The sequence below is a fragment of the Anomalospiza imberbis genome, chromosome 2 (genome assembly GCF_031753505.1).
Source record: "Anomalospiza imberbis isolate Cuckoo-Finch-1a 21T00152 chromosome 2, ASM3175350v1, whole genome shotgun sequence".
NCBI lineage: Eukaryota > Metazoa > Chordata > Aves > Passeriformes > Viduidae > Anomalospiza > Anomalospiza imberbis.
The window spans coordinates 35,000,710-35,023,675 of NC_089682.1; the positions used below are offsets into that span (position 1 = coordinate 35,000,710).

The window sequence follows — 22,966 nt, forward strand, 5'->3', positions numbered from 1 at the left end:
GACTTGCCTTTTTTTTTTTTGTTTGTTTGGGGTTTTTTTTTGTTTTGTTTTGTTTGTTTTATTTGTTTCCTTTTTCTTTTGCAAACTGATCGCACAAATTTTGTACAAATCCTTCCCTGGCTGGTTTGCTTCCATTGGGTGTTGGCCTTTGTCACACAGTCTCACCAAGATGCTCGTGCATCTCTAAATAATTAGCACATATGCACAGCATTCTTTCAAGGCTCCTTTCCTGGAGTTGTCAGTGCACTCACAGAGCCTTACATGGAGAGCAGGATCCACGAGTTTTGGAAGCACATGGCTGATTTATCAATAGCCTTGGGTTAAAGATGTTTCATATCCGTAGAAATGACATCAGTGCATTTCAAAAATAAACTGTGTCCTTTTGTTTAAGGGCTGTTGTGCATTTCCAGGAGCTTTTGCATGTGTAGAGCATAACTCCAGGAAGATGTTACCATGTAACCATGCTAAAGGGACTCCTTTTTCTTGTCATTTTGTGCCTAGATTGAAGAAGCTCTGATCCAGATTCTTTCCCCCCAGCTCTGCTGATAAAGATAAAATGCAAGGACACAGAAATGGCAGAAGTGCAGAGGCAGACACCAGGCATCGAGCAGGATGACATCTGTGGTTGATAGGAATTCACATAACGCAGAGTGCAAGTGGGCTGATGAGGAAGGGAACTGGAGGCTAAGGCAGGGGCTGGGGAGTGTGTTTTTCTTGCAGTAACCTCTCTTCTTCTTCTCCTCCTTCTGTCTTTTCTAGGCAGGACAGGGCTGCTTGCTGATCTCTTGCCCAGTTTTGCTGTGGAGATTATGCCAGGTATTCAGTCATTTCACCCTTAATCATCCATTCCTCTGTCATCTTGTCTGTTTATCCTTCTGCACCATCTTTATGTGGTGTATGTTTCACTTGTACGTGTGTTTTATCTGGGGATTTAAAGAGAAAAACCTATCACTTCCTGGGAAAGTGCTGGGTTTGGACCTGAGAGAGCTGATTCTGGGCCATGCTGGGAGCCAGCACAGAGAGATGGCTGATGTCATGCCAGGATCAGTGTGAGAGCAGAAATGCCAGAGCTGTTCTGGGGACATTTTCTATCAAGCTCTCTGCTTCCCCCCTGCTAGCACAGAGGAAAGTGTGCTTCAGCCTAGGAGATCCCACAGCCCTGCGTGGCTCTGTGTGCAGTCACTCAGCTCCCCAGACCTGGCCTGTGCTACTGCTCCACCATCACCACAGATGGTAGCACAGGAAGTGCTGGGAACAGAGCAATTGCTAGCACCCCATCAGTGCCACAGCTCCTCTTGTGCTGCATGGCCAGGCCATGTTCTTGGTAACACCAGGTGGCTGGGCCTGACGTGAGAGCTCCGTGCCCATGATAAATCCCTTGCTAGCCAAAACTAGTGAGAGCCACCAGTTCTGGCACTCCTTGTAGAGGAGACAGAGGCTGTGCAACAGATTGTTCTTGAAAGGGAAAAGCTGTGAGAATATTTAGCCCTCGAGTCATCTGATCATTCCCTGGTGGTGCCCGAGGAGCATTTCTTTCACACGTTTGTGCAAAAATGCAACTCCACATAAATGTGTGAAGCTATTTCTGAGCCTGTCCCAGAGATGCAAATGGAGAGAAGGCAGACACTCACCCACCTCCTGTGTAACCCAAAGCTCCCTAGAATTCCTGCATGGCAGGAGAGGGATTGGTCTTTTCAGCATAGATAGATAACAGTTGATTCTCTATTGCCTGACACTTCCCCCCCCTGTTATTTAGAATCTTATTGAATGAGTATAAAATTATGGTGTGTAGGCCAGTTATCTTTCTGGTACCCTCACTGCATAGGTAGACAAGAAGAAAGTGTAAGATGCAGCAGCAAACCACATCTCACACCACAGCTGTTGGTGTTGCCTGTTACCTGAGTAAAGCAAAGCAGATACTTCTGCGAGCACAAACCAGTTGTTTCCAGACAGTGAGGACACAGAGCATGTCAGCTTGGTAGTCATGTGAATCTCAGCATTACACAGTTGTATTGGGAACTGGTAGAATCCCAGGGGTTTTTTTGTGTTAAAGGAAGAGCCAGCAGGCTCTTTTTGCTGTTATCCTAACCTCATCAGAAAAGGAAATGGTCTAACTTCCTGTGAAGTAAAATCCTGACTCACAGGTCCCTATGGTTGGGACACTGATTTCAAACATCCACTTTATATGCTGAGTGAGTATCCTGCAATGTGCAATGTACACACTAATCTGACCCCTTTTGTACTCCTAGGATATTTTCAGGGAGACTACAGATACACTTCTAATGAACTTGCTGTCTGTTTTTTCCTCTACCAGGCTTTTATCCTTTATGTAGTGGTTGTGAATTGTTCATTATTAGCTCTGGAGATCTGACATCTAAGTTTCACTGGATAGCTATGGCTGGCTTCTTGTGTCAAGCAGTACAGTTTCACCTCCTTCTCTGTGTCCATGATGGCTGCAGAAAACAAGATGAGAACACAACAAAGAAAAAGCCACTACGATGTTGCTTAGATTGGCATAGATTAGGAAGTACAGGACTGGAAAGGATAGTCTGGCTCTCTACCTTGCATTCTCTCCCCAGCACTATGTAATTTCATCTTTCTGTAAGCATAGCAAGCTTAGGAGTGACCTAAGGTTTGGTCTTTCTCTTTCCCATTGGCTCACTTTCTTTGATGGGCTTCTTTTAGCTTCTCTCTACATCACTGATCATCTATTTCTGTCCATTTATGTAAGATCTTTAACTATAATACCTGCTTTTCCTCCTGCATTTATCCTCCTACCATATTTACAGGCAGGAGCTACATCTTCTCTCAGCCTCCTGCTTAATAGAGTAACTCAGCAGGCTTCAGCTCCCCTGCTGCCAGGCAGGCTCCAGAGTCCCTTCATCCCTCAAATAAATCCCTGCTTTCCATAGGCTCTGGCCTAAATTTGTCTTTTCTGCTGCAAAAGTGACCAGAGCTATATAACATCAGTAACTTCAGACGAAGTCAAGTGCAGAGAAGGCCTTGTGTGATGGCATTGATATTTTCTTAATACTACTGGACATTCTTCCCTTATTGGGCCTAGGATTGCATTTGCCATTTTTGGTGGCTGTATTGCATGAGTGGTGACAGTAATGCTATGTAGACTGGATCATTTCTTTTGTTTTTCAGTTCTTTTCAACCCGTGAAGTCCTGTTCAGAACAGAAATTGTTCTTATCTTTGAACCTGTGACACTGAAAGTATTGCTGCATACTTTGAAATTCAGGACAATACTGCATTTCACATTTCTTATTTTAGACCCAAGGACAACTGGCCCTTTGTATAACATGTCCCAGCCTTCAGTGACAATGCATCCCTACTGCTTACTGTCATGCTATTTTAGCACATTCTTATTTTCTATATCAAGGTAATTTATTAAAATATTAAGCAAAACAGCTGCTAGACACAGAACTTGAGGGACTGGGTCAGTAATCTCTCAGCTCTTGCTTTCCCATTCATGAATGCTTCCCTTCTGCATTTTCCTTACTTGTCAGCTGAATTTTTCCCAGCATATAGTGAGTTCAACCCCAAAATATTATTCCATAGGAACCAAAATTAAATGCAAATTTAAATGAAATTCATGTGTGTCAGCCAAAAAATAAATAAAGGATTAAAAAAAATTCACTTCACACTTCTGAAGTGTTGATTTGTAGATGCCAGATCTTTGACTGACATTTTTCAAAGGAAATTTTAAATTCTAGATTTAAAATGGCATTTTTTAAAATGGGGAATTGTTTGTAAAAGAATTAAGGAAAACTCCAGCAAAGTAAAGAATCATACTTTTGTTCAAACAGAACACTGTGGATGGATAAAAAATGACACTTCTAATTTTTGCATTGTATTAAGAACTTAGGAAAAATTCTATTTTGAATGGTCCAAGTGAAACATTTTTCCTTGACATTTTAGCTTAGCAACACAGGTGAGGAGTGCACTGTTTTTTCCAGTGTGATTCTTCATGCACATTGCAATCCTTGTGTCAATACTTCTTCATCTCAAATAATACTGTACCAGGAGACTCTTTAGCGAATGCTGGACTTCTGCTTGGAAATAATGGTCTGCTTCTTTTTTTCCTCTAAAGTGGGGATAAACCCTTTCCCACTGCAGCCCCACCATGTCTTTATTTGCTTTTTGCCATTTTTCCAAGGTGGTTGAATAACCACCTGGGTACACCTGAAGTCTTTTCCCCACCAGCAGTCTTGCTTTGAGATAGCTTGGTGCATTTCTCTGACTTAAAACCGACTCCAGGCCTCCTGTATGCTCAGAGTCTTGTAATTTCTTGGTCCGTATCTGTTCACTGATCATTCCCTTAGTCTGTGCAACTCCTGTGTAGCAGTAGGCGCTGCCCTGGCACAGGCTGAGCTCTGCTCCCACCACATTTTCCAGCAGCAAAGTTGGAGAAACCTTTTCTCCCTCCCCTTCCCCTTTAAGCCCCATCCTGGTTTTTGTGGGCCAGCTGCTGCGTGCTTTCACTTGTAGGGTGTTTTTCAGCGGCTCCCTTTTGGGGCCTGGCACACATCAATCTGAGGCTTCAATGGGGGAGGAAAAAAGTGGTTGTTAGGTTTCCTGGCTGGCTGTGGTGCCTGAATAGGATGCGCGTTCGGCACATTCAAAAGAATAATTGTGCGCGTAGGCCTCGCTGCGAAGGGGCAGGCCTGGCTCGTTTACTGGGCTATTTATAGCCTGCTTTTCACCATCGTTCGTCCCATTAAAACCAGAATGTGGGTAGGGAACAAACACATAAGCTGGGCATGAACATGGCCAAGAAGAATGAGTCTTTGATGAGGTCCAAACACTAATGGAGCACGTCCTGTGGCCTTGGCGCAGGTCTGCTGTGGGGTGAAGGGTTTCTGGCTGGGGAGCCAGGGCTCCTGCCTCTGTGCTGCTCGCCTCTCAGCTAGCCAGAGATGCTGCTGGAAGGGACCACGTTTTGGTAGCTTATTTCTCACTGTCATGTGCCATTTCTGCTTTGACACAAGAGGAGGAGTAGACCTAGTCCTAGACCCACAGGGAGTCTGTTCACTTCCGTTATTCACCTGTGTGTTTTGTCCCCATGCTCTCCGCTGGGAGGATGTTGCTGACGTTCTCTTCCACAGCAATGTGCAGTCCTGTAAGTATCTCCCTTTCTCCCCTTGTTTTCCAGAGTGGGTCTTTGTGGGCTTGGTGATCCTGGGGGCGTTCCTGTTCTTCCTCCTGGTGGGGATCTGCTGGTGCCAGTGCTGCCCACACAGCTGCTGCTGTTACGTCCGCTGCCCCTGCTGTCCTGAGTCCTGCTGCTGTCCCCGGGCGCGTGAGTGACCCTGTCCAAGCCTGGTGCAAATCTGCCCTGCTACTTCTGCTTCCTGGCAGAACAGGAGGAGAATCTGCTAATATTGCTTCCTTTGCCCTGAGCACTTAGCTTGGCTAAAGAACTGGTTCTTAGGGAGTGAAGCATCTGACCTATTACTCAATGGTTGAATGCTCAAAGTTAATTACGAATGTAATTCCCCAAGCCCTCCCTGCCTTGGCAGCTGTGTCTGCTTTTCCAAAGTGTCATGCTCCCATTCCAAAGTTGTTGTTGTGTCAGTGAATGTTGCGGGTCAGAGCTAAGAGCATCTTGGGAGGTTTCTTCCTGGCAATGCAAATCAGCTGTCCTCTACAACAGTGCAAAATCCTTGCAACCCAGCAAGGTTCCTGGTCAGGCTCAGTTAGATCTGTCAAGTTCCATGAGCCTCATCCTGCTGCTTAAGTCATCAGTTATTTTTCAAGCTGAACTGCCACTAAATCATGGCAGCAGTAATGCTGGCTATAACACCCTGAGTGTCTTTCTGGGCATCTCACAGTGCCATTATTATTACACACCCTATTATTATATGCAGTGCATATTTTAAACCCCCCTTAGTACCCTTTGAGGCTTAGAGAAATTCAGGTTGGTCCTTGTTAATTTATTTGTCTGATTGTCTTCCGTGGGGCTGATGGTGCAGGTTTTGTCCATGTGTCCAATGGGTCTGTGGCGAGCTGGTGTGTGATGGTGACTCTTGTTCTTTTTCTTTTTCAGTGTATATAGCAGGCAAAGCAGCAAAAGCTGGGTACCCTCCTGCAGTCTCTGCCATGCCAGGTCCATACTACATTCCCAGTGTTCCTGTAGCTGGTGTCCCATCTCCTGCTGTGCTGATGGATAAGTCACACCCTCCTCCATTAGCCCCAAGTGAGGCCAGTGGAGGAAGCCAAAATGGTAATTTGCAGTGCCAGGCACAACATTCAGTCCTCTTACTGGGAGTAGGGCTGGGAAGGGGAGGAACAATTGTCACTGATTTAGTGCTGTGAAGAGAAGAAACACAGGGAAACTGCATTATAATCCTGTCTCTGACAATGACATTTGCAGCAGGGCCACGTGGTCTAACTTTTCTAGGGCCATCAACACAGAGTCAGTTTGTGGGTGCCTAATTAGGTCAGCATGGAATGGGAGGCCAAGTTCCTGTACAGGACCCCTCTCATTACTGCTGCCGATGTTCACTTGCAGAGGACAAAAGGATGAAGATGATTTCAGGAGAGCAGAGGCAGGGGCAATTTTCCCCTTAGAGCTGATGCCTTGCAAGCTTCTTTCTCTTTGTAAACTGTCCTTCCAACCCTCTGTAGGGCACTGCTTGGACTCTGGCAGCAGTTTTTGCTGCAGCATGTTTTGCTGTCCCTGTGGCATTTTGGGCAAAGTAACCTATTCCTTTGGTATTTCTGCCCAAGATCTTTTGGGGCTGGACCCTATTCTCTACTTTACAGAAGTCAGTAGGTCACTTTTTTTGTTCAGCCTTTGCAATTGTGAAATGTGAGTGATGAAAGGCTTCTGACTAGAAAAGAGATGTGGATCAGTGTCAGACCTAGAGCCTCAGTGTGATGCCTCTTGTCTCAGGGAGGGTCACTTTGCTGCTGCAAAGGAAGCTGCCATCAAGGAGAAGAGAGGGCAGCTATTTAGCCACATGCATTTCAGGATCAGAGTAGCTGTCTAAATTCAAATATTCTGCAGCAGAAATTATTCTCACCAATGTAGAGTCATCACTGACCCAGCTACATGTCTGATTTCAAAGCACCACACTAAGTATCAGTTGTTAAATTAACTCATGACAGTGTGTTGATAAAACATATCTGAAAAGACAAGATTAAGTAGCATAATTAGTTAAGCTTCTGGAACAACCCTACACATGCTTCTGCTGCCCCAGTCAGTATATCAACCTTTTTGGAATTACAAAAAGTATTTTCTTTCAACAATCATACTTTTTTTTGGTCACTGAAATCAAAACAGAGCTATGGAATAGAGCATTTTGAAATAGGAAATAAATCAATCACTGATCCAACACAGAATGTATCCAATTCAAAAACCTTTGTCAGAAAATGATGAATGACACCCCAATGCTTCAGTTTTTTTCTCCTGTGAGAAATGTCATTGCACAGAGAGTGTGGTGTTGGTTGTGGGAACTCCAGGGATTTTTTAAGAGTCAGATCACAGCTCCTAGTCTTGTCTCTGCTAGCAGAGCACAAGTTCAGAATAAAAAACAGAGGATACATTTGGTAGCCAAATTGAATGGCTCGTAGGATCCCATGATCCTTACACAGAAGGATGCATTTAATATATAATGCAGCTAAATCAGGTGTCTGGACTCAATCCCTCACGTCAGGACTTGACAGGAAATAGTATATATGGCAAATAAAAACATTATCACAGAGCTTTAACCTTTGTAGCAAGACAACAGAGATTTTAAAAAATTTTTAAAAATTTAAAAGCTTTTAAAAAAATTGATCTTTTTTTGCAATAATATAGACAAACCCTTAGTCTGGATCATGGACCTATTGTTCAAGGTGTTTGAACTGTGGAGCTGAATGTTATAGCCTGTACTCTGTTCTTTTAAGGTCTTCCACAATGCCAGAATATCCCCTAATGACAGGCTGTAGAAGAGAAAACATTGTGTGGCCTTTCCAAGCTACTTATTTGCTTGTTGGCCAGGCAGCAAGCTAAACAAAACAGGTAATGGTTGAGTTTATAATAAAAGCCTTTCTCAGAAGGAGAATAAAAAGGCTCTGTGTCCTCCAAACAGCTGGTGTAGGTCTGATCTGAAACTGTGTATCTTTGGGACTTCCACCTTTCTGTCAAGTCCATTTAAAAATGGGATTGGAAGTGCTGGAGGTCAGAGACTGGAGGATTCTGTAATTCTGGCTTAAAGTTATATTTTGCCCTAGATAGATTCTGTGCTTATAAATGACCCCTGTGAGGGGATCTAGTGAGCAAACTCAGGCCTGAGGATATTTAGAAAATTTGCCTGGGGTTATGTAAAAGCCATGTGACAAAGCTCAGATTAAGCCTAGGAACTCTATCCTAAATTTAGGGCTGAATGGAGGAAAAAAGCTCCCAAAACATTCAGCTCTCTTACTTAGAAGAGTGTTGACAACACATAAGTTAGGATTTATGCTCTATTTTAAATGCAGTGGTTACCTAGAAGCTCTTGCATAGATCCTTTAAACTCTGCACACAGGGAAGCTTTTGGTCCTAGATCTTTAACATGAAAAAGTATAAGGATGAGACATCATTTACTTCCTAAACATACTTGTCTGAAAAAAGAGTAGTGCTGCCCTTTCTGGGGAGGGAGACGGCTTACAGTTCTGGCTGAGTTGATTCCACCCACAGAAGAATAAAAATAGTGTCCAGTTAAATACAAATTAAACATTAGAAATTTATGAACTGTTCAAGAGAAGAAAATATGAAAGAATGTTCCATTCTCTTTGACTTCGGTGAGTGGTTCTGGACATGTGGTCAACATCTCTGCATCTTTATTTCTTTATAATTAAAATGGGCTTAAAATTATTCAGACCCGATTAAAGGATTATGACAATATACAGATGAAGAATGTGAGGAAGAAACAATAATATCTTTGGTTCTCAGCTGAAGGAATAATGAAGAAATTTAGTAAGTTGAACATTTAGTATCATTATGAGAAGTATTTGATAAACAAACACAGAGACAAAACTGCTTCCTCTGTAGTGGAAAATACTTTTTATGAGCTGTTCACAATAATTTCTGCAGATTTAAATCAAAATTAATTTCTAGATGCTTGCAGAATTAACCAAGAAATTAATTTGCCTTTTGATACACAGCTGCAATAGCAAGTTTAGTATGATGCTAGCATGAAGCCTAGCTAATTCTCCATCAGATCCAGGAGCTATAAAGGTTGCCTAAAGAGATGTTTGGCACAGCCTCAGTGTGAGCAGTGGCTCTGGGGAAACAGAGTCTGGGAGCTGCCTGTTCAAGTTCCCCAAAGGTTATGAGAAGGTCAGAGTGGTTTGCTGGCCTGTGTATAAATGAGGTAGCAGCTTAGCTGAGCTCCCAGTCCACACATTAGAAGAAAGAATAGCGAGAGGCCTCTTTCCTGGCACAGTACCAGACAGAAGTGAGGTACCAGCCATGATGGTGAAATGGAGAACTGCCCTTGCTGCTCATGCAGTGCAGCCAGAGCTGTCATTTCTGAGGGCAGTCAGTGCAGCCTCACTTGAGGAGACCTGCTGTGCTTCCACTTTGGGAGGCAGAGGCAGGATTCCTTGTGTTCTGTAAACCACTGTCTGCATTTCCACCACTGTGCTCTCACTCACTCACAGGGATAATAAAGCACACACTGCTGTCAGCTGAGCTGTCTGGAGGCATGTTAAAAGAAGGACCCTGATAGACCTCTACTATATTTTTACATCCTATACCATTCTCAAGTGCAGACACACAAGGTAATATCGCAAGATATAATCACTTATTTTACAGGTGTGCAGTCCAAACCTGCAGTAAAGCACTTTGCTTCTGAAGTCTACCCATGGCACAGCCATTCCTGAAGCACAGCATGGTTATTTCCTAGTGCACAGAGACATATGCACAGCAGTTTGGGACAAGAGGTGCCTAAGAATACCTCTGCCAAGTCCGTGCTCAGCCCACACAGCACATACTATGCGACATACTACCAAACCCATATGTTAATAGCCTAATGTGTTGTGGTGGTGAGGGATAAAACAGAAGGAACAGGTTGGCTCATAACCACTGTCCAAGTGTTGAAATTGTTCTCCAGCAGGAGCATTCATGCAACACTGCAGTATTCCTGCAAGGGAACATGTTAGCCCCATGTAAGGCAGGCAGGTTCCATTTTGTAGTGCTAAGTGAATTGTCCTTATGATGGTTCTCTAATAAGGCTGCATTAGAGGGTTGTAGTCCTCTCTTGTACCTAGACCTGCATTTCTGTCAATGCTGAAATAGTTCCAGGCTGACACCTTTCTTAAATAATCTGCTATAAAACCCTTATTTTCTTCAAAGAAGGAGTGGAAGGGTGGAGTTCTCTGCTTGCTGATCATAGACCTGCCTTAAGGTAGTCAGGCTGTTTGTAGCTGTTGTTAGTAGGTAAAGTGTGCCTGGAGCTAACCTGCCAGAGTTAAATCTACTTTGGCTCCATGTGTATAGGGCCTTCTTTTTCACACACAGTCACATGGACAGGTCAAAAAGCTGTCCAGACTTCCCAGAAGTCAAGCATTTCATGTATGTCTAAGATATATACCTTTCTGTAAAGTAAAGCTTGTAAAAAATCACAGAGCAGACAGTTTCACAGCTGCCAGTGACCTGGTTGGCCTCATCCTTGGAGTCAGTATAAATCTCAAAGCAGCGTGGTGTGCTTTGTGGGACTTTGTGTTTCATTGTATATTCTCTGGAGCTTCTGGCACATGCTCTTCAACCTGTGTGAGGAGAATTCATGGGGGTGGGAGGATGGAGTGGTCTTGCACAGTGACAGCTCCCAAATGCTCAGCCACCTGCTTCTCCTGCAGACTGAGAGCTTAGAGGAAGCCTGATCTGCTGGGACTGCTTCTCCCATACCATGATGAATATTTTCAGTAGTGCTGAGGAAGGAAAAATGAGTTCTGCTTTTCTCTCTGCCATCATCTGTGGGAGTTGGAAGTTGAAATCACTCTGTGGCAATGAGGGGGTTGCTTTTGTTTTAGCTGGGCAAAGCAGAGCAAGGCTGTCTCACAGGAGGGAGGGTGAGGTGCTGTGAGGATGTCCCACCATGCTCAGTGTCCATCGCTGGATGCACTGGGTTGTACAAATTGGGCATTTCCAAACCATTTTTGCTGTTCCTGCAAACTTCTAAAATGATGCAAGTTCTTACAACTTCACATCCCACACTATAGACGAATTTCTTGTGAAGCAGCGACTGACTCAGTGTGTTTTGACGCAGCCTACCTGCCTGCAGACGTGAGCTCAACTATAGAAGCAGTGTTGTGGGAAAGGCTCCTTGTTCTTACATGGGTTTTCCTCTAATGTTTTCTTTTTCTCTCCCTAGCAGTGCGCAAAGGTTACAGGATCCAGACTGACAAGGACAGGGACTCCATGAAGGTGCTGTACTATGTCGAGAAAGAATTGGCTCAGTTTGACCCGGCTAGGAGGATGCGAGACCGATGTGAGAAACAAGCATGGTTTGATTTTTTTCTTTTTCCACTGACCTAAGCAAGACTGGGAAATTCATAGTTAAATTTTCACTTGGTTTGCCTCAGGGTCAGCCCCTAGAATATGATATCCAGGATAAGCTAGTTGGGACAGATAAAGTCTAGATTTTAGGTATCTACAGGTATGTTCAAATTTTAAAGGTCTGATGCTTACCTAATCATTCTTAGAGCAAAGTGAGGGATACTGAAAAGCTCATGAAAATTGTCCACTCATAATTAAATTTTGGGATCATCAGCATCTGAAAAGCCAAGTCCCACTCATACCTTCTACAGCCTGTGATGTGATAATAGATGGGATATTGTTTTTACAATTTCTTCGGAGTGTGGTGTCAGTAAATTCCCAGCATGGCAAAATAGGAGAGGGATGATTTTATTGAAAGTGTCTTTTGTGGGCTGCAGTGACCACAGTGTGGCTTGAAGGAAGCAGGAAGTTTGTTTGGAGTGGCTGATGCCCTGCAGAAGGAGTAGGGCGCTGAATAGGGACATGGTGCAAACTCAGAACTGAGCTTCTGTAAGAAACTCTTCACTGTCTTCCCATAGCCTCTTGTAAACTTTATTTCCTTAAAGGCTGAGGCTGCACTTAAAGTGCGTCAGAATACAAACCCAAGTGAGGATCTTTCCACATTAGGATGCAGAGGTGCAGAAGGGAACAAGGTGTGTGGGGAGGGCTGGCAGTGCTGCTCCTTGTCCTGTGGCTGCTGTGTGCAGAGGACAGTGGCAGGCTGGGGGCTCAGCTCCTGTGGGCAGCACATGGAGCTAGCCCATGTTAGGCACTGCTAGAGGCTCACTTCAACCAGACATGTGGGATCCTGAAAATCATTGAAGGAAAGGGCTTTAAGGAATGACACTATATCAAAGCTCTGTACAGATTAGGCATAACGAACAAATTATATATATTTCTAAAACAGTCACTGCTGAGCACACTGTCTTCTCCACCCACAAGATTTACTATAAAAAGACCTCTGCAGATTGGTATGTCAGGCCTACAGATGTCAGTGTGCTTGATGGGGTAGAGACTGACAGTGATTCAGATAGACTTTTACTTTTTCCTTAATCTTTTTTTGAGGGGGTTGCTTTTGTTTTAGCTGGGCAAGTCAGGCCAATTCCAGAGCCAGCGTGTCTCATACCAAGAAAAGGGGAGGTGGCACAACTTCTGTGCTATAGTGGTGTCCCACCAAGCTTGGTGACCACCTTGCAAGGGCAGGGAGCTCACAGGTGGAAAGCTCTTCCTGAAGGCTGAAGTCAGTTATCTGGAACACAGGCATCTCACGCCGTTTGTGATACCCTCAGAATCCCCGCCTGGCTGCCATCAGGCGATGCCCATCTCATTTCTTTCCTGCATCCTCCCCTGCAGATAACAACACTGTCTCTGAGCTGAGCTCGCTGCACGAGGAGGACCTGAACTTCCGCCAGCCCTACCGGCAGGCGCGGAGGAAGCCTCTGCCCCCCGCGGGGGACATGGACGGTGACGCCGAGTACTGGGCAGGAGTCGTGGGCGGCGGCAGCACCTCCAGAGCACAGGCCGTGTCTGATTACAGGGATGAACGGGACAGCTACTGGCACAGGTGAGGGACACCACATCAGGGGGCACCTCTATCTGGCAAAGTGGTAAAGAAAGCAGAAGGGACAGATGGACTGGTAGCTCTCCCCTATTTCCTGCTGCCCTTGCTCTGCTTAGCAGGAGAGAGGGGCTAGAGAGAAATAGGAAATCTGGACATGTCATTAGATGAGGTCAGAATGAAGCTGATTGCCACAAGCCTGATGAAGCTTACCCAGCTGGGTAAAGCTAGGTACAAGCCCCAGTCCCAGTGGGATGTAAAAGTGAGAGCAATAGGGAACCAAGCCAGCCTTCCCATAGTGGGAAAGTGCAAATCTCTCTCTTGAGCTTTGTACCTGACGCCTCCAGCACTTCCCAGTGCTGGTGTGCTTTATTATATAGGAGTCACACCCTCCTGCTTTGGTGCAGCTAGACAGGTGCTCCAGGCCTAAGGACTCGCACTCTGGTGCCTAGAAGAGAGATAGCACAACCTTCCCTCAAGCAGCCCAGTATTCCAAAAGCAATGGCAGGGATTTTCTTCCTTCAGTGTTGGGCTATTGTACCAGCTTACTGTCTTTAAACCTGCTTCAAAACTGCCCTGCTGTGAGCTTCTATAGCTGGGCTCTTGGGTTTTTCAGCAGGATATACACCTACAAGCTCTAGGATGAAGGAGAAGCAGGTCCAGCCCTGCATATTGGAGGACAGGGCAGGTGCACCCTGGGGATAACCTCAGGTAACATTAGACACGAAGAACCTGAGCTGTCTGCACTAAGCTGCCTTTACAGTCAGCAAAGAGAACCCAGGGTTTCAAGGATGTGATAGATTCTTTTCCTATGGAAGATGATGAAAACAGCTCAGATGATTCATGCCCCCAGGAGGGCCTGTTTCCCTCCATTGTCTGTGCAGGCAGCCGAGGGGATAAGTGCAGCTGGATCCTGCCCTTTAACTCTACCTCCTCCCTCTTCCAGCCAGCAGAGATCCAAGTCGGAGATGCTGTCCCGTAAGAGTTTCTCCGTGGGAGTGCCGGCCGTGTCCATGGATGAGCTGGCAGCCTTTGCAGAGTCCTACAGCCAGCGGCCGCGGCGGGCGGACAGCCAGGAGATGCGGCGCTTTGAGCGCTCCGAGTCTCACGGCGGGCGTGGCGGGGGGCTGCCCCACCAGGACAGCTCCCTGGAGGAATACTACACAAAGCGCTGCAGGGGCAATCGGGAGCCGCTGACGGACTCGGATCGGGGCTGGTCCTACAGCCCGCCCCGGAGACGGGCCCACGAGGAGAAGCTCCTTCCCAGGCTGGTGAGCCGGACGCCCGGAGGGAGCCAGAAATACGATCACTCCTACCTCAGCAGTGTCTTGGAGAGGAAATCCCGGAGCTATGACGAGAGTGGTGACCACTGTGCCACCCCCTCGAAGCTGAGCTCGCAGCCCAGCCAGAGAGGAGGCAGCACATACTACGCCTGGTCACCACCCTCCACCTACAAAGCCGAGAAGTCGCAGCCGCCGCCGCAGCAGTCGTCGTCCCCCGAGCAGGACGAGGAGGAGGAGGAGGACAGCCTGCCTCCCTACAGCGAGAGGGAGCTGAGCCGAGGCCCTTCCTACAGGGCCAGGGAACAGGCCTACCTCAATGCCTCTGACAAGAAGAGGAAAAAGGACCCCAAGAAAACAGTGAGGCCATGTCTGGTGGTCCTGGTCCAAATAGGCTGAGCAGAGAGCCACCAGGCAGGGGTTACTAACCAGAGTTGATGGGCAAGGGGGTTTTCCAGGAGGGGGTGACACCTAGAGTCTGGGTGTCACTCCCTGTGGGAAGCGGGGAAAGAATTGAGGGGGGGTAAGAAGCCAGAAAGGATAATAGCTCCTACACATGAATCCATGATGGAGGGGAAAGCCAGATATGTCAGGGACTGGGGAGGTAAGGGATGTCTTTGGCATCTGTGGCCTGGTAATCCAAGGTGGTGGGAGTTTATCTAGAGTTCAGGAGGATTGTGGTAGGGAAATTACACAGGCTTTACAGAAATTATAGGGCTTTGCTTTGGCCTTGGTCCTTGTTAAGGAAGGGTTGAGAGGCTCTTGTTCTTCTGGACTGGGACAGGGCTGGTAGCAGGGGATGATGTAAGAGACATCTTTCTGAAAGGGGTGAGATCACAGACTCCCATGGCTGTATGGGCCCATGGGCTCCTGTGGGGGCCATTCATGCCAAAGGCATTCCTCCCCACAGGATACCAGCAAGTGCAAAACATCCTGCCACAGTCCAAGCTAGTGAGGCCTGATAAATTCATGGTTGCTGGGGAAGGGGATCTTCCCCATCTCACTCATCTGGGGAAGGCTGCACCATGAGGGAGACCTTAACATTAGAGTAGCTTGGCTGTGGGAGAGAGGACTGGATTGTGAGTGGACAAAGCTATTGCTGTTTAGCTGTGTCTCTGTCAAAGCCTTGTCTGTCCCTTTGTCTGTTCCAATTAGAGCTTTTCTGTTGACATTTAATCTTCTCTCTTTCCTCTCAGAATGATTTTCCAACAAGGATGTCCCTTGTGGTGTGAACTTGTTGTGGACCTGTCATTTTGATGGGCTGGATGTCATGAAGTGACTGCAGTGGAGAAGATGCAGAGCAACAAGCAAGACATGCCTCTGTGAACCTTTGCAGCCATCAGCCATGGACTGTTTCAATTTTTTGTTTCATCCAGGGGAGCTGAGGCTTTTGTAAGAGACAGACTCCCATGGACAGCACTCGATCTCAGAGGCTCTGGGACTCTGCCAGGGAAATGAGGCTAGGGCTCTCTTTGGCACCCTGTTTTCCAGTGCCCTCCATTCTGCACTGGACGGCAGCCACACCCCTACTGCCCCTGCAGCCCTCCCTGCAGCCCTGAACTACAAGTGAGGCTGCCTTTGTGCCTCTTGCCCTGTCCCATGTGCAGAGGGAGGCCTGTGTACCTCTTGCTCTCTGTCTGCTCAGTTCTCTGGATCAAAATTGTCTTCACACTTAAAGCCTTTTCTGTATCACCTCTGTGCTGGGAGGAGGCCTTGTTCTTACAACTGCAGACTGCCTCCAGCTGATCAGGCCCTAAATCACGAAAGAAAATCCACATCCTTTCAGACACTGTAAGAAAATGACTGATGTTACCTTGATAAGGGCTGAATGGGGAAAGAGACAATTATGAGTTGGTTTGTTCAATATATTTAGTTCTGTTCGTTGTGTGATGAGAGTTGAAGGTGAGATTGGTGTATTGTTTTGAAAGTGGGTCAAAGTAGCTTTTATTGTGATGAGAGCATGATTTGTTTCCCCCCTGCCCCCAAGTGTGTTTTGTTTTGATGCTGTTATATTTCCTTGCAGCTCAACTGTGCCCCTGTAGAGCTTCAAGCTGGAGTACCTACTCTACTGTTTTAAAAGCAGTGCTCTAGCCTTCCCAGTGCTCTGCTTCCAGCACCACCAGACACTTCTGCCACTCTAGTGAGTGGCCTTTTTGTTTCAAGGAAGCAAAAAGGGGACAGTCTCAGTGAGAGGGCAGCTGCAGACCTTCATCCTGTGCCTCTGGTATCACTCCTTTCTGGGAATAGTTTCCCAGAAGAAACTACTACTGAAGAGAGCAGTAACAGCAGTGGGAAAAGAACAAGCACTGTGGATGGATACCAGCCTTGAAAGTCACCCTTTTCACTTAAAACTATTCCATTCACTTTGGTTGGGATGTGGTTTTAGTGGCTGTTGTCTCAGGAATAGCTTTATTTAGAAGTGAGTGCTTCACACAATTTGGAAGCCTGACATTCTGGTTTTCATACGGTATTATGCAGTCATTTATTTAGCTGCTAAAAATCATCATGTGAGGGAAGACGATGGGATCATCTTAAGGTCCAGTATCTTGATCCCTACTGCACCTAGAAACAACTTAGTGCCCTGTTGTGTTACGGACATTATCAGCCTCTGAAATGACATCTTTGTTGTTCCTCTGGGAATCTGGGAAGCTATCTGGCCTCAGATGCTCATACTGGCAGTACTGTTTGGAACAAAAGGTATATTAACATCACTGCAGTTCTCCATAAAAAGAATAGATTAATTTCTTTGTTACTCCTTTGCCAGATAGTTTACCACTAGGAATGGTCAGGGGAGAGGAAAAATAATCTCCATAGATTTGATGACAGTTTTCATGTGAGAAGGTGAGTTGATGAAAAGATGACATTCTTCTCCCACACTCCTCTAGTGATGACTGTAGTTTTGGAAATGCCAGTCCTGGGTTTTTCATGGCCAGAGAGAAATTAGCCAGCAGGAACATACGATTGTGGAATTGCAGAATTCTTTGTGCAGGAGGTAGCCTTTAAAGATTTAAAGTTTCAATCATCTGCCATGGGAAGGGACATCTTCCACATACGAGGTTGTTTAAAGCCCCATCCAGCTGGACCTTCAACACTTTCAGGGATGGGACATTCACAGCTTCTCTGGGCAACCTGTTCCAGTGTCTCATCACCTTCACAGTAAAGAATTTCTTCCTTGTATGTAATCTAAAATTACCCTCTTTTACTTGAAAATCAATGCCCTGGTAAAAAGTCCATCTCCAGCTTTCTTGTAGATCCCTATAGGCACTGGAAGGTTCTAAGGTCTTCACAGAATCTTCTCTTCTCCAGGCTTAACAGTCCTGACCTCTGCCTGTCTCTAAACAAGAGGTATTCCAGCCCCTCAGACCATTTTTGTCTCCCTCCTCTGGACCTGCTCTAACAGGTCCATGTCTTTGTGTGGGCAGCCCCAGAGTTGAATACAGTACTTTGTGTGGGGTCTCAAGAGAATGGAGCAGAGAGAAATTCCCCTCCTTGGCCTGCTGGTCACTCAGCTGATGCAGCCCAGGATATGGTTGGCTTTCTGGGCTGTAAGACCACGTGGCTGGCTCATGTCCAATCTTCATCCACCACTGTAAAATCATAGAATTGTAGCATGGTTTGGAAGAGACCTTAAAGATCATCTAGTTCCCCAAGTCCTTCTCAGGGCTCCCAGTCCATTCTTCCCCCAGTGTGCATCAATACCAGGGGTTGCCCTGACTCAGGTGTAGCACCCCACACTTGTCTGTGTTGAACTTCATGAGTTTCTCGTGGGCCTGCTCCTCAAGCCTGTCCCAGGGCCACTCTGGATGGCATCCCTGGCATCATCCAGCTTGGTGTCACCCACAGACTGCTGAGATGGCACTCAGTCCCACTGTCTGTGCCATTAAGGAAGGTTGAACAGTGTCAGGCTTGGTGCAGGCCCTTGAGGGACACCACTTGTTACTGATGTCCTTTTGGACACTGAGCCATTGACTGATGCTCTGGATGTGGCCATCCAGCCAATTCCTTGTCCATCAAGTAGTCCATCCATCAAACCCATCTCTCTTCAGTTTAGAAATGAAATGTTGTGTGGGACTGTGTTAAAGGCCAGAAGTCAAGGTGCATGACATCAGATGGATTTTCCTTACCCATCAGCACAATCACTCTGTCATAGAAGGTCTCCAAGAAAGCAGGTGTGATTTGTCCCTGGTGAAGCCATGCCAGCTTTAATTACTTCTCTCCCATCCATATGCCTTGAGATGGCTCTCAGGAGGATCTTTCAGGGCACAGAGGTGAGGCTGATTGGTCAAGAGTTCCCAGGGCCCTGTTCTTTTATCCCTTTAAAACAGGTCTGATGTTTCCCTTCTACCAGCACTGGGGATCTGACTGCCTGAGTGTCTTGACTTTTCAAACAGGGAGAGCAACTTAGCAACTGCATTTACTATCTAGCTGTATTATGGCTGGAGAGACTTAACATTTTAAGTATTTTCATCTTTTTTTTACCATTAATTTTGTGTTCTTAGGAAAATTGTAGCACAGTTAGCAAGAGGTGGGCAGGTGTCTGCCATCTGAGGTCTCTGAGGCCTTGGGAAGTATACAGAGCTACACTACATGCTGTTTTAAATCAAACATTTAATTCCTGACATATGAGGATTCTAGTAAGTTGATATTTTGTTAGTCTGAAAACCTTGGCAATCCCTGTGCCATGAATTCCAAGGCAGCTTAGCCTGCTATAATTTCCCTTAGACCCAGGAAACACTTGACATAGAAATTTGAAAGTGCATCTGACTATGCCAGAAAGGGGCCAAAGCAGAGGTTTGACAGTCTCTGAATACCTCTATATTTTAAATCATACTGAAAGCCTGAGCATTACAATCTTCTCATTTCAGTTATGTTCTGTCCCTTATCTCAGTCACTGTAGTTTATTTGGTCAAGCCCTCAGGAATGAGCTCTGTGCATTAAAAATACAAGTATTCATTTATTTGAGTCAGTTTTGTTTTTTCAGTGCTGGTACTTTAGGGCATCTGTACACTGTGTGTAAGAAGTTGCCATTTGTGTATCTAGATTATAAGTAAGTAGTTGCAAGCTAATTCTTTTAAGAAAACTGTTTTAATTGTACAAACAACTGTTTGTGAGAATTTGGAAACATCTCTTGAATCCAAGTACCTGGAAGAGTACTGAAGATTTTATGACTAGTGATTCTGTGAGTTTTACCAGATGATAAAAGTTTCAGCTGCAGAAAAAAAGGAGGTCTTAATTCCCTGAAGTCAGATCTGAGCAGCAGCAACCTTGCTCTACTATTTTGGATTTTGTATCTCTCTGTACAAATCTGCAGGAATTTTCAGTTACTGATCATGTCTGTCCTCAGGCCACCTTTATTTTTCCCATTAGAAATGTGTCTGCAGCAGCAGCAGCAAATGGACCAAATCAAGAAGTGAGGGATGAATAGAGTCTCTGCACAGCTACGCAACCCTAATGACCTGTGACTCCTGCAGCAGAGGAGCAGGGGACCAGAGACTGACAGAGAGCTTGAGAGGAGCTTCCTGTTTCAGGAGAGGAGTAATGGTTTGTGTCTGTGCCATCTTTCAGAACACCTGCAGAATGCTGGCACTGGGAAATAATGAGCCTGCTTAATATGAGGTCTTAAATTATAAGTTTTCCAGGGATGAATTTTTATTGCTGGCATAAAATTAAAATCCTTTTCTTACTAGATACAAATGTCTGGATCATGTCAAGGACATGGAGAGGTTTGTGGTCTTAAAATGACAGCATCACAACAGAGATTTGCTAAGAAAACAGATAATGAGAGACAATCCTGTAAAAATTTAAAAGAGCCCCTAGAGCAAAAGCAGGATCAAGCTTTAGCAGTAGATTTGGCTGTACTGTCAAAAAAAGTGATCTTGGCTACTGGAGAAAAAAAAAGGTTTTGACATAATGGAATGGGAAAATAAATATCAATGGTAATGACTTCTCATCAATCCCATTATTCCTTTAAAGTACATTGTAAAAGTTCCAATGGGTGGCTTCAGTGTGAACATCCTCAGAACACTCCATTTCCACTGAAATGGAAAATTAACAAAACTAGCACTCTGAATACTTTAAATTTTTGAGAAACCCTCAACATTTATGAGCTGAAACAGGCAGCCAGGATTGCTCAGGTCTTTGTGCTGGCATATGGTACAGAGAACTGGAGTTGTAACTTTCCCCATCTTTGTTACTGGAGTTGGGTCAGGGGTGGCCATCAGCACCCCAGAGCTGCATCTCTGAGAGATAAAGGACAGCTGCTGGGAGAGATCCCTGAGAAGGAGCAATCACAAAATATTTCAGCTGTCAAACCTTGCCACAAACTGTTCCAGGTACATAAATGCAGCATCACGGTTTTTATCATGCCTGGGCTATTCTGAAAATGATATTAATGATGTGGAGATCATTGAGAAACTGCATGGAGCTGTCTTTTTCTCCAGGTAGCTTTCACACAAGATGTGGGTGAGGATCCATTCTTCGTCACCAAGTACAGCGTTTGGCACATGTGGAAATAAAAGCTAAAAGGGGCTTTTTTTACTGGAGCAAAGTAGAATCCAGGAGCAAAGATGTCTTTGGCATCTACCAGGTGTGGCAGATTTGCCCCTACAATTCCAGAAACCTCTGTGATGAAGCATCTCCATCAGGCTTTGCTGGCTGCTTTCTACAAAAGCTGTGATGTTGAAACCACCCTCATGTCACCTGGGGCTTGTAAAGTCCCTTTCTCATTTTCTGGAAGATCAGAGAAGGTGTCTACTGCATAATGTAAAGGAACAGCTATCATTTTGATGTGATCTCAAAAATGCCAGCTGGATTTACCAGCATTAGAAACAGCAGAAATCTAAAGTTAGCTAATACTAAAGGAAGGAACCTGCCATGATTGCCATATAAATTCTCTTGTGACCTTTATAATTCTTTCTGACGTTCACCCCTGCCTGCACAGGGGCCTTTGCCAGGAGAGGCCATCACCTCCTCTCCCTTTTGCCTGTCATTTTTTGTCATGCTTGTAATGCCTCTCTGACCCCTCTGCTTTCCTTTGGCTATTTCCAGTCAGCCTTTAGTGTGGTGCCTTGGGATTCCAACCGGTTTGGATGTAGAATGAGTGGCATTTTGTAAAAAGGCACTTTTACTTCCTATAAAAACAAAAAATACACAATGCCCACAACAAAACCCCAAGCCCTCCAGGTAGTCTCTCAAGGCCAAGCAGGGGTGTTACTGGAAACATTTTAAAAATTAAGGCTGAACATAATTTCAAAATGGGTCAGTATTGTTTTTAACCCCAGGGCAGCTGCAGTCAGAGTTGTGGAGTGCAAACAGCAGGAGCAAATGCATTCAGGTTTCATTGTCCTTAGTGAGAGCAGTGGCAGAGAGGAGCAGCATTTAATGAGTCAGAAAGCAAATGGAGTTCCAAGGTGCTATTACTTGCATGTGAGTTAGAAGTGTGAACTAGAAGTTGACAGGCTTGGCTTAAAAGCAAAATTCAGTCCAGGGAAACTTGAGCCGGGGCCCAGGAGTACAGTTCTCTTGCTGTTTACAGATGGGTTGGGCTTTTTTCCTGCCTCTGTTGCTGCCTACCACAGCCATTTCCCAGCCATCACACACTGAGTGAGTGCCTTTGTTTGCTGCTGTTATTTTACTTAGATTGTCCTTCCCTGTAATGAACTTTTTCAATATGAGGGGGAGAAGGATGTAACAATACTCTATAATGAAAATGTAACACTTTTATAGCTTTTTGGTAGACATCCACATCCCCAATTACCAAGCATTATACATTTGCCATGCATACAGCATTGAAGTCATTGCCTTTGAGTTGTCACCATGGAGAATAAAAGCAGGAAAAGCTCCCACCAATCTGCCTTTTTATTATCCTGCAGGCAAATAATTTGCCCAATTTTTGCTAAGATGTGAGCAGTTTACATGAGTAGTTTTCAACCCATTTTTTTGATTACTGGGCAATAAACCAAATTATTTTCCAGTGGAGCAGCAGACCCTCTATAAATATCGTACCATTCACAGGATAACATCGAAAATACATTCTGCCCAGCATTTTCATTAAAAAATCCATGCAGGTACCCTATGGAGCCACACTCCTTCAGAGAAAGGATAAACTCTCCTCTGCTCTTGCAAATGTAAAACCTTTTTTTTTTTCAAATTCAGAAAACGTATCTTTTTATTACAGACATGTTCTTTTCTTTTGGCCTCTTTGTCCTTAGGTCTGCAGTACTCTGGACTGATTATTTTTGTGTCATAAACAATCAACTTCATTCGGATCCTTGTCTCAGTGTTGTAAACAATGGATTAAGACTCACATTGTTTGTAAGTGTAACCTAAACAGCATTTACATGTTAAGATCGTGTCTGATAGCTGTTATCAGCAGTCAGGTGCAGGAGAAGCAGCTCCCAGCTCTGCCCTGTGTTTCCCTGTGCAAGGCACAGCATCCCTTTGCTCTGAAAATTGTCACTCATCCTCTATTTTCCCACCTAAAAAAGTGCTCAGTGCTCTCAGTAAAAGTGCTCAGTGTTTCTTCAGGCTTTTTTATCACTCCTCTGTCCGACCCTCAATGCTCCCCCTCTGCAGAAGTCTCCAAGCCAACATGGAGCAGGAAAGGTGTCCATCCATAG

General features: G+C 45.2%; 1 protein-coding gene across 5 annotated transcripts in view; it reads left to right on the forward strand.

The window, feature by feature from the left end:
• The window catches only part of ILDR2 (immunoglobulin like domain containing receptor 2), a 37,246-nt gene extending 20,157 nt beyond the window's left edge, over positions 1-17,089 (forward strand). For 2 of the 5 annotated variants that reach the window (XM_068180530.1, XM_068180526.1), the window contains exons 4-10: positions 760-816; positions 5,160-5,306; positions 6,054-6,230; positions 11,347-11,463; positions 12,864-13,074; positions 14,015-14,708; positions 15,545-17,089. In XM_068180530.1, the coding sequence (XP_068036631.1) occupies positions 760-816; positions 5,160-5,306; positions 6,054-6,230; positions 11,347-11,463; positions 12,864-13,074; positions 14,015-14,708; positions 15,545-15,580 (1,439 nt within the window). In that variant the 3' untranslated portion in view covers positions 15,581-17,089. The remainder of the gene's footprint in view (positions 1-759; positions 817-5,159; positions 5,307-6,053; positions 6,231-11,346; positions 11,464-12,863; positions 13,075-14,014; positions 14,709-15,544) is intronic. The other 3 variants (XM_068180527.1, XM_068180529.1, XM_068180528.1) reach the window with 3 other exon arrangements.
• The last annotated feature ends 5,877 nt before the right edge of the window (positions 17,090-22,966 follow it).